This window comes from Fukomys damarensis, unplaced genomic scaffold (assembly GCF_012274545.1).
Source record: "Fukomys damarensis isolate Sample0158 unplaced genomic scaffold, DMR_v1.0_HiC HiC_scaffold_37, whole genome shotgun sequence".
NCBI lineage: Eukaryota > Metazoa > Chordata > Mammalia > Rodentia > Bathyergidae > Fukomys > Fukomys damarensis.
In genome coordinates, this window is record NW_022900949.1 from 21,978,871 (window position 1) to 21,989,994 (window position 11,124).

Sequence of the window (11,124 nt, forward strand, 5' to 3'; positions counted from 1 at the left end):
GAATTACAACCTTCAGAAAACTCAAAACAGATTTAGCAGTGAATTCTACCAAACGTGTAAGGATGACATGATGTCCATCTTACACAAGTATTTCTAAAAACAAGAAAAGAGAATACTTCCCAACTTGTTGAGAACAGCATAACATTAATGCCAAAATTTGATTAAGACTATAGTAAGGAAAATCACAACCTAATTTCTTTAATTTCAGAATCAGATATCAAAATTCCAAACAAAGCATTAGCCAACTAAATACCACAATAATTCAGTTTATTCTGGGGGAAAAAAAGCTGATTTAACTTTCCAAAGACAAAAATGGGTATAATTCCTGACAAAGTAAAAGAAAATCTTATAGGAGCTTAACAGAGGCAGTAAATAAGTAGAATAAGTTCCTTATCAATTACTTACATCTTCAAGTATATCAATTTAATAAATTCATGTCAACCTATTTTTGAAAGTACTAAGCTGTAGAAAAATATTAATTTCTCTGAAAAAGACACCCAAAAGAATGAATGAAGTTAACAACAGGATACCTATTCCTCACTCAAAATGCTTGGAAACAGAGTGTTTCAGATTTTAGAGATTTCCAGATTTTAAAATATTTGCTGAGCTTCCCTAACCCAAACCTCCAAAATCTGAAATGCTCCATTAACCAAAATTAGTGCTCAAAAACTTAGATTTGGGAGCAATTCATATTCTGGGGTATTCAGATTAGGAATACTCAAGTAAACAATGAAGAACATCAAAATGTAGCGATAGAAGTCAGCATTTCTTTATATTCAAGCAACATAAATCCTGGAGTGTAAAATCAGCATTTATTAGAAACATCAACCCTCTAGAAACACACGAAAGAAAAATCAGAATACAGCTTATTTTTCAGAAGTTTCAAATTTAGCTCCCATTTTAAAAACTACACCAGGCAAGGTCACACCTGCATCCCACCCATGAGAGGCAGAGGGGTCTTGAGGACAAGGTAAGCCTGGAAACAGTGGGACCAATCTCAGAAAAAGAAAAAGAAATTTAATTTGGGAGTATGCAATCACTAGGCATAAAATAGCCAATGTTTGTCTTTAGTAGAAACATCAGTTTCATACAATTAATAACTTACATCCACTTTTCTAAAAATTAGTAAACACTATTTGATAAAATATAAACTATTAGACATTTTAAAATAATTCTCACCCACTCCAGTTTTCCATAGAAATTTTTTTCAAAACTCTCTGTACTTACCCCCATTATCTGTTCTTTTTAAAGCTCCATCCTTATGGGGACACAGTTCACATCTCTTTAAAAAAAAAAAAGAAAAAAGAAGAAGTGAAAAGATTTTCAGATTATGAAAATGTAACACTTTACCTGCATGTTCAAAATGGAAAATATGGGAACAGTATTTGTATTTTTGTCTCCATCAAAAGTTCAACATTCCTCACAAAATGACTGTTTTAAATAACATGTGATCTTCCAAAGAGCACCAGGTTAACAACTTCTTTTAAGGTACTATGGTATCTTGGTTCAGAACTTAATTCTTTCCACAATTCTGGTCACAACAGAACTAGACAAGAACCAGACCAAATTCAATGTTATGTTTAGTGTTGACCTTATGGGGAAATTTGACTTGGTTCTTGATCAATCTGGTTTACAACCAGAATCATGGCAAGAATTAATATCATGAACTGAGATAACCATTTTAGACAGGTGCACACCTGTAATCTCAGCATGGTAGAAGGCCAAGAAGGAGGACTGCAAATTCAAACCCAGCCTGGGCAATTTAGTGACTGAGTGAGATCCTGTCTCAGAATAAAAAAGGACTGAGAAAAAAAGACTGAGGATGTATGATAAGAAGGGCCGGGGATTTAGCTCAGTGGTTTCACTGACTGCCTTACAAGCACAAGGACTCAAGTTCAATCCCCAGTACCACAAGACCCTGAGTTCAATCCCCAGTAACCACAAAAATAAATGAATAAAATACATTTTAACTTTAAAAATCCTGCAGCAATTATTTAAAATCTCACTTAAGGGGGTGAAGGGAGAGTTAGGGGTATGGAGAAAAAATGAGAACCAAGACCTGTCATGTAAAGACACAAGATCCCAATGATGAATGTAACTACTGTATACTTTAAAAGTACCAATAAACTCATTAAGAAAAAATAAATAAAATTTCACTAAAAAAAAAAGAGGCAGTCACTGTAGAGTGCACTTACCATCCTCATAACATGGGAATACAAACTGAGGCATGAGCCTGAGCAACCTAGCAAGACCACATTCAAAAACACAAACAAAAAAGAGACACTATCAACGCAGGACCACGGTAAGATTTTTAACATTTACGTAGATCTCTGCTATCCGAGACCACAAAGAATTATTGGAGTAGGTCTGGTTTATCCTACAATAAAGAGACAAACTCCCTTCAATCTCCAACACCAAAAAGAAAAAAAAAAGTCAACCTCAAAAGGTTAGAACTTTGGGCCGGGGATTTAGCTCAGCAGTTCCACCGCCTGCCTTGCAAGGACAAGGACCCGAGTTCAATCCCAGTACCAAAAAAAAAAGTTAGAATTTTGATTTCATTTCAGCAACAAGACATGACCCCACATGTATCAATCTCCTTTCTGAAGGAAGGAATCAGTCTAATGATTCTACTCTTACACACAGTGATACTCAAAATTACTGTGTGGATAGCTCCACACTGCCGTCTAAAAACGTAAAAACAAAAATAATCTGGGGCCAGGGATTTAGCTCAGTGGTGCCACTGCCTATATCTCGCAAGTGCAAAGTCCCAAGTTCGATCCCTGGTACCAAACAAAGAAAAAAATAATAATAATCTTACAGCTAGTATTACCATTTTCTTTTTACTACTATCAGTAGCTCAGTGGCACTATAACTGCCTCACAAGCACAAGAGTCAGAGTTTGATCCCTGGCACCAAAACAAAAAAAAATGTGTAAGTATAAAAATGAAAGAGTAAGTTTCACCAGCATTGTCCTACTATGAGGAATGTGTCCACAAAGGTCTCACATGACTACTTATTTATACCTTGGATTGTTCCCAAAAGGTTTGCAGTATACAATAAAATAAATGAATTTCAAAGGAAAACCAGGACAGAGAAATTAAGATGAAACAGTAAATTAAATCACAAGATCCTGGATTTCTTGTCTTCCTGTTCTTTTCTATCCTTCATTTTCCTCTTACCCGTTTGGCAGCACTTTTCTGATGACCTACTCTAAACTTGTTTTTTTGTTTTTTGTTTGCTTTTCTGAGACAGGGTCTGGCAGGCCTTGAACTTACCACATAGCCCAGGCTGGCCGCCAACTCCCGGTGATCCTCCTAGGCTCACCCTGGGATTACAGGTGTACATACCACACCTGACATCTAAACTTTTAAACGTTGCACTCACGCAAGGCTGAACCCTAAAATAGCTATGTCAGTGGAGGCAAACCTATGGCACGCATGCCATAGTGGCTGTTTTTATCACTGAAAGCACCACAGTAAAAGGTTCGCCACCACTGCTGTATGTCATTAGATTTTTTTTTTTTTTTTTTTGGTACTGGGAATAGAACTCTGGTCCTTGCACTTGAGAGGCAGGCAGTGAAACCAATAAGCTAAATCCACGGCCCTGCATGATGCAAAAAATGGACATGATGAATAGACAATCTAATTCATTGTCGAAAATTTCCACTGCCATCTAAATTACAAAAATACATCAGTAACTCCCAAATTTTATCTCATACTCAGATTTGTCCTCCGATCCAGACATAAAACTTCGTAAACCAACTGGGAAAGACAAATTAATATTAGACTGTTGGAGCCAAGGATTTAGCTCAGTGCTTCTGCCACCTGCCTCGCAAGGGCAAGGACCCAAGTTTAATCCCTGGTACCAAAAAAGGAAGAACATATCAGACTGTTAAACCTTATTATTAATATAAATTTAAAATGTTTAAAAACATTTTAATGTAATAATTAAAGACAGCTGTGGTGGCACTCATCTGTTATCCCAGTACTTGGGAGGCTGAAGCAGATCAATCACAAATTTGAGGCCAGCCTGGGCTATGTATGAATTCAAAGCCACCCTGAATTAGAGCAAAACTTTAATCTCAAAAAAAAAAAAGTCAGAAATAAAAACAAAAATTATCAGTCGCAACTAAGAAATTTTTTTAAAACCAGTAGAATAGACAATTCAAAAAAAGATTTTCTTGGGCCGGGGATTTAGCTCAACAGTTCGGTGGCCTGCCTCACAAGCGCAAGGACCTGAGTTCGATCCCCAGTACCAAAAAAAAAAACGAAAAACAAACAAAAAAAAGATTTTCTTAACTTTTAAATTGTTCTTTTTATTAGTACATCTGCAGTATGTACTGATTACATTCATCATGGGAAGCTAGTATGTGTACATAACACATCTTAATCCTTTTTATGTCCTCTTCTCTTTTTCCTCCCTCTCTACCCCTTCTATTTCTTAGTCCTAGTCCTGTTTGAAAAAGATTTATCTCTCTGTTTCCTATTATCTTTATTTTGCTCTTTCAATTGTTTATACTTTTGGGCTTCTCACAAGAGAAATCTTTTTTTTTTTCTTCCTGAGATAGCGTCTTGCTCTGTTGTCCAGTAGTTCAGGCTGGGTGAGGACAGAGGATCACATTTAGGCCTAGCCTGTGAATCACTTCTCGGCCTTTTGGCTAAGAAAAAGTGTAGGCCCAGCCTGTGAAACTTAAAAGAGATTTAACAAGGACCTGCCTCACAATAAAAAAGAGCTTGGGACATAGCTCAATGGAGAAGGCCCTGGTTTTAATCCTCAATACTGTCCCTCAATTTAAAATATGGAAAGAAAAAGAATGTGGTTAGCAGTTATACAGGTAAGAGAGGAGCATTTCATGATAGGTCAAATAATGAAGACAATATAATAATCATACTTAATATTAAATACAGCTTCGAAATACATGCAACAAAAATCATCACAAGGGATAAGGAGAACATCCCCAGGCTGTGTCATTGACAGCTCTATGAGGTTCGCCATCACAGGCCTCGAGCCTTACTACCTTAGAGAGGCCTCCTAAGGCTAATTCCTAAAGGTAGCAAACTATCTGCCTGCCACCTTTCATGTATGAACCAAAGAATCCATGGTGCATACAACCCTAAACATCCCCTTTACCTGGCTTATATTCTGGAACAAACATAATCCCCTGCCTTAAGCAAGCCCTAAAATGCTGAGCCCCAGAAATGATTCAAACTCAACAATCCTAACCCGCTTACCCCGTCCCTCACCCAATCCTCTCCTCACTCCCATCTCCTTGCATTCCCTCTACCATCTCACTCAGTCCAGTGTACACTTATAGTCCCAGCACTCAGGAAGCTAAGGTAGGACTGCTACGAATTCAAGGCCACATAGGGCTACATAGGGAATTCAAGGCCAGCCAGAACCACATAGAAAGACTCTTCTACCAGTAGAATAGACAATTCAAAAAAAGATTTTCTTGGGCCGGGGATTTAGCTCAACAGTTCGGTGGCCTGCCTCACAAGCGCAAGGACCTGAGTTCGATCCCCAGTACCAAAAAAAAAAACGAAAAACAAACAAAAAAAAGATTTTCTTAACTTTTAAATTGTTCTTTTTATTAGTACATCTGCAGTATGTACTGATTACATTCATCATGGGAAGCTAGTATGTGTACATAACACATCTTAATCCTTTTTATGTCCTCTTCTCTTTTTCCTCCCTCTCTACCCCTTCTATTTCTTAGTCCTAGTCCTGTTTGAAAAAGATTTATCTCTCTGTTTCCTATTATCTTTATTTTGCTCTTTCAATTGTTTATACTTTTGGGCTTCTCACAAGAGAAATCTTTTTTTTTTTCTTCCTGAGATAGCGTCTTGCTCTGTTGTCCAGTAGTTCAGGCTGGGTGAGGACAGAGGATCACATTTAGGCCTAGCCTGTGAATCACTTCTCGGCCTTTTGGCTAAGAAAAAGTGTAGGCCCAGCCTGTGAAACTTAAAAGAGATTTAACAAGGACCTGCCTCACAATAAAAAAGAGCTTGGGACATAGCTCAATGGAGAAGGCCCTGGTTTTAATCCTCAATACTGTCCCTCAATTTAAAATATGGAAAGAAAAAGAATGTGGTTAGCAGTTATACAGGTAAGAGAGGAGCATTTCATGATAGGTCAAATAATGAAGACAATATAATAATCATACTTAATATTAAATACAGCTTCGAAATACATGCAACAAAAATCATCACAAGGGATAAGGAGAACATCCCCAGGCTGTGTCATTGACAGCTCTATGAGGTTCGCCATCACAGGCCTCGAGCCTTACTACCTTAGAGAGGCCTCCTAAGGCTAATTCCTAAAGGTAGCAAACTATCTGCCTGCCACCTTTCATGTATGAACCAAAGAATCCATGGTGCATACAACCCTAAACATCCCCTTTACCTGGCTTATATTCTGGAACAAACATAATCCCCTGCCTTAAGCAAGCCCTAAAATGCTGAGCCCCAGAAATGATTCAAACTCAACAATCCTAACCCGCTTACCCCGTCCCTCACCCAATCCTCTCCTCACTCCCATCTCCTTGCATTCCCTCTACCATCTCACTCAGTCCAGTGTACACTTATAGTCCCAGCACTCAGGAAGCTAAGGTAGGACTGCTACGAATTCAAGGCCACATAGGGCTACATAGGGAATTCAAGGCCAGCCAGAACCACATAGAAAGACTCTTCTCAAAAAAAATGTGTGTGAGGGCCAGGGATTTAGCTCAGTGGTTCTGCCATCTGCCTTGTAAGCACAAGGACCGGAGTTCAATCCCCAGTACCACCAAAAAATTGTGTGTGAGGGCCAGGGACTTCAATCCCTGGAACCCCCCCCAAAAAAAAATGTATGTGTAGGGGCTGGGGTTTTAGCTCAGTGGCACTGCGCTTGCCGTGCAAGTACAAGGTCCTGAGTTCAAACCCCAGTATTAAAAAAATTTTTAAAACAGGTGCCATCAAGATCAAAGAAAAGTAGCCAGGTGTGGTAGCGCACGCCTGTAATCCCAGCACTTGGGAGGCTGAGGCAGGAGGATTACTGTGAGTTCGAGACCAGCCTGGGCTACATAGTAAGTTCCAGGTCAGTCTCAACTACACAGTGAGACCCTGTCTCAAAAAGCCAAAAGAAAAAAAAGGATCGAAGAAAAGTACAAAATATTGTTCAGAAAGAACAAATAAGGGCAGGGGATTTAGCTCAATGGCACCACGCCTGCCTCACAAGCCCAAGGTCCTGAGTTCAATCCCCAGTACAAAAAAAAAAGAACAACAAAGAAGATCTATATAAGTGGAGAGATTCACTACGAAAACAGACAGAAGGCCATGTGACTATGACATCCATGGTGCCAATTTGCAAAGTGAAATAGAGTCAAAGCAAGTGTAGCCATAATCCAATCAACTTATTTGTCGCCCCCAAGATGGGGGTAACTCCTGGGGATTGAAAACCAAGGACTTCACACTGAGCTACATCCCAACTTTTTTATTTTTTGAGACAGGATCTCATTAAATTGCTAAGTTGTCCAATTGCAGAGACTAGGCTTGAACTTGAAATCCTCCTGCCTCAGCGTCCAAAAGTGCTGTGGTTACAGGCATGTGCCACTACATCTGGCTCCAATTTGGAGACGAATAAAAATTAATATTTACATGGAAATGTGAAGCATGTGCAAACAATCTTGAAAAAGGAAAAAAAACCTAACCTGAGATTCTGATTTCAACTTTATTTTTCAATTTTATTTTATTTTAGGCAGTACCGGGGATGGAACCTAGGATTACTCTATCACTGAACTATACCCTTAGACCTTTTTTTTTTCTTTAGTACTAGGGATCAAACTCAACACCTTGATCAGAGCTAAATCCCCTGCCCAGGCCTTTTAATATTTTGAGTAAAGATATCGCTAAACTGTGTACACTAGTCTCAAACTTGTGATCCTCCTAACTCAGCCTTCTGAGTAGCTGAGATTACAAACATGTACCACCACCTCTATCTACAAGACTTCTTTTGGTTGGGGGGGTGTTTCCGGTACCAGGGATGGAACTCAGGACCTTGCGCTTGCAAGGCAGGTGGCACCACTGAGCTAAATCCCCAACCCCTACAAGACTTCTTATAAAGTTACAAGTAGTTACATCAGCATCATAATGACATAAGGCTATTAAACAGATTAATGGAACAGAATAAAGATTCCTGAGAGAATGCCCACCTCTGTGGCCATGTGTCCCATCAAAACAATCACGTGAGGAAGGTGGCCCTTTACAACATGGAACAAAATAAATGGACAGCAATATGCAAACAGTGAAGCCTACAAAAAATAATAAGCTGAATCACAGGCCTAAATATAAATTAGCAAAAACAAAAACTTTTAGAATAAAGGAAATTACCTTCATGACTTCAGGGGTACGCAAAAGTGCCTTAGCTCACAGTAAGCAATAACTATAAAAGAAAACACTGATAAATTAGATTTCATCAGATTGGAATATTTCTGCTCATCAAAGGGCACATTTAATAAATAGGTAAATGACAGATTTGGGGAAAGTATTTACAAAACATTTATTATTATGAAGGATCAGTACCTAAAACATACAAAATCTCTGGAACTGAAAAGAGCAAAGAACAAAGCTGAAGGTATGAAGAACAAACTTCTTAAGAGAACTCAGGAATGGTCCACACAACAAATTAAAACACACTCAGCTTCACTAGGCCTTAGGAAGGAAGATGCCACACCACCTCTAGGCCAGATGAAAGAAAGCTGACCAAATTTAGCTTTGAATGAAATAAAAAATGAATGAAGTGACAGCACTGGGAATACTGGAAAAGTCACATAACACACAATTGATCCCTGGGAGCCAAGACAAATGACATGCGCCACCTACGTGGCCAGCTTACTGCCTCAGGAGTCCCCAAGCTGCAGGATAGGGAGGAAATGCCCAGGCCAGGCTTGTGGTCTTCTGAGCAGAGGAAACAGAGCGGAGTCCAAGGAAGCCAAGACGCTAGCACTCACAGGGAGACCTGCACTAAACAGAGAGCCAGGGAAAGAAATGCCTAGATGCACATGGGCACAGCATGGAGGGACAACTCAAGGCCAGGAAAGAGACCACCATGAGAAGGAAAAGCAATTACATCCAGAATTTACACAGGGAATGAACAGACCCTGCTCCTAAACATAGCAGTTCATATCTTACAGAAGTACTAAGAAAGGAAAAAGCTTCAATGACAAGGAAAACTTAATCCTAAACATAGCCTGACTCCATCCAAAGAAAACAGGAAAGCAAAAACCAAAGGAACAAACTGTTTCCCAGCAATTCAACCACGACAGAAAAAGTCCAGAGATATTTTCAGGAGTACAAAAAGAAAGAAAAAGCTGAGCATGGTGGCACACCCTGGTAATTCCAGCACTTGTGAGGCTGATGCAGAGGGGTCGATTTCAAGGCTAAATGAGACCCTGGGGGAAAGGGGAGGTAAAATTCACAACAGCTGAAAATTTATAAGACACACAGAAGAAAGTTGGGCATGGTGGCACACACCTAAAATCCCAGCACTCTGGGAGGCTGAGGCAGCAGAAGTATATTTTAAGCACAGCTTGGACAATGAGACCCAAAATGGTGCTGGGAATGTAGTGCCCCTGGGTGCAATCCCCAGTGCCCTCCCTCAAAAGAAGACTTTAATAGAAGCAGAAAGTTTTATCCTCTAACAAGAGGGGAAAGAATCAAATCAATCCAGAAGTAACAAATAGAGATTAGCAGACAAGTCTTTAAAACAATTACAATGACTAAATTTAATATAATCGGAAAGCTAGAGGAAGCTGGGTATGGTGACATAGCTGTAATCTCAGCTATTCAGGAGATTTTGGGAAGTTCTCAAACTTGAGGCAAATGGAATGAAAACTGGACAACTTCATAAGATCCTGTCTCAAATACTAAATTAAAAGGGCTGGAGATATAGCTCAGTATTCTCTGAATTCAACCCGCAGTACCAGAAAAAGAAAAAAAAGAAAAATCAAAAACTCTAGGCAATAGTGACAGAAGAAATCAAAGAGCATCTATCTACAGAAGGATGACACAGCATGCCCACTGACTAAAGACTCCCACATCAAAGACCGTCAACCCTCGGCAAATTGATGACATTCTGGTTCAAGGGCACTACGATCAACATCCCAGCACACCTTCCGGACACACACATGTATGAGGTGACTCTACAGTTTGTATGAACATATGCATGTGTTTGAAACAAACCAACCATGGCTTCAACAACTGTGAAAAAGAATAAAAATGAGATGAATTGGTGCAATTTCAAGAGTTACTATGTAACTACAGCAATGAACACAGTGTGGTATTGCCATAGGAACAAAGATCAACAGAATAGAAACCTCAAAAATATATACAAATATTCCCAGCTGATTGTAAACAATGGTGCCAGACAATGGAGGAACGACAGACTTTTCAGAATATGTCACTAGAGCAGGGCATGATGGACAAGCACTCAGGAGGCCAGTTCAAGACCAGCCTAGGCTATATAATGAGTTCAAGGCCTGTCTAAAATAAAAAACAAACTAGCTGCCAGGCACGGTGGCATATACCTGTAATCTCAACACTCAGGAGGCTGAGGCAGGAGGATCACTCCAAGTTCAAGGCCAGCCTGGGCTACACAGTCAGTTCAAGCCTGAACTGCATAGCAAGATGCTATCTCAAAAACCAAAACAAAACAAAAAAGGGCATTGGAACATAGACCAAAAAATAAGAATTTCAACTTCAGTCTCATATCTTATATAAAAATTAACTCTAAATGGATCACAAATTCAAAAGCAAAGCAAAAAACTATAAACAAATACTGGAGGAAAGTCTTCAGGATCTAGCATTAGATAAAAAATTGTTAGACTTGACATCAGAGGCAAAAGATTTGGGGTGAAAATGAAGGCTGGTGGCAGAGCACTTTGCCTAGCATGTATGAGGCTCAGGATTCAATCCCTAGCACAAGGGAAGGAAAAAAACAAACAAAAAAAAAAAAACAGGCATACAAAGAACCACAGCATTCAAATATAAATAAATACAGGGCCAGGGATTTAGCTCAGTGGTTCCAGCGCATGCCTTGCAAGCACAAGGACCCAAGTTTGATCCCCGGTACAAAAACATATATATTTTT

At 39.3% G+C, this 11,124-nt stretch overlaps 1 protein-coding gene across 8 annotated transcripts in view; it reads right to left on the reverse strand.

Moving 5' to 3' along the window:
- Positions 1 to 11,124, reverse strand: part of Mllt10 (MLLT10 histone lysine methyltransferase DOT1L cofactor) — a 177,508-nt gene that overhangs the window by 140,969 nt on the left and 25,415 nt on the right. For 7 of the 8 annotated variants that reach the window (XM_010619837.3, XM_019206869.2, XM_019206868.2 and 4 more), the window contains 2 exons: positions 8,367 to 8,418; positions 1,228 to 1,282 (listed from right to left, as the gene is read on the reverse strand). In XM_010619837.3, coding sequence (XP_010618139.1) covers positions 1,228 to 1,282; positions 8,367 to 8,372 — 61 coding nt within the window. In that variant the 5' untranslated portion in view covers positions 8,373 to 8,418. The remainder of the gene's footprint in view (positions 1 to 1,227; positions 1,283 to 8,366; positions 8,419 to 11,124) is intronic. The other variant, XM_010619842.3, reaches the window with a different exon arrangement.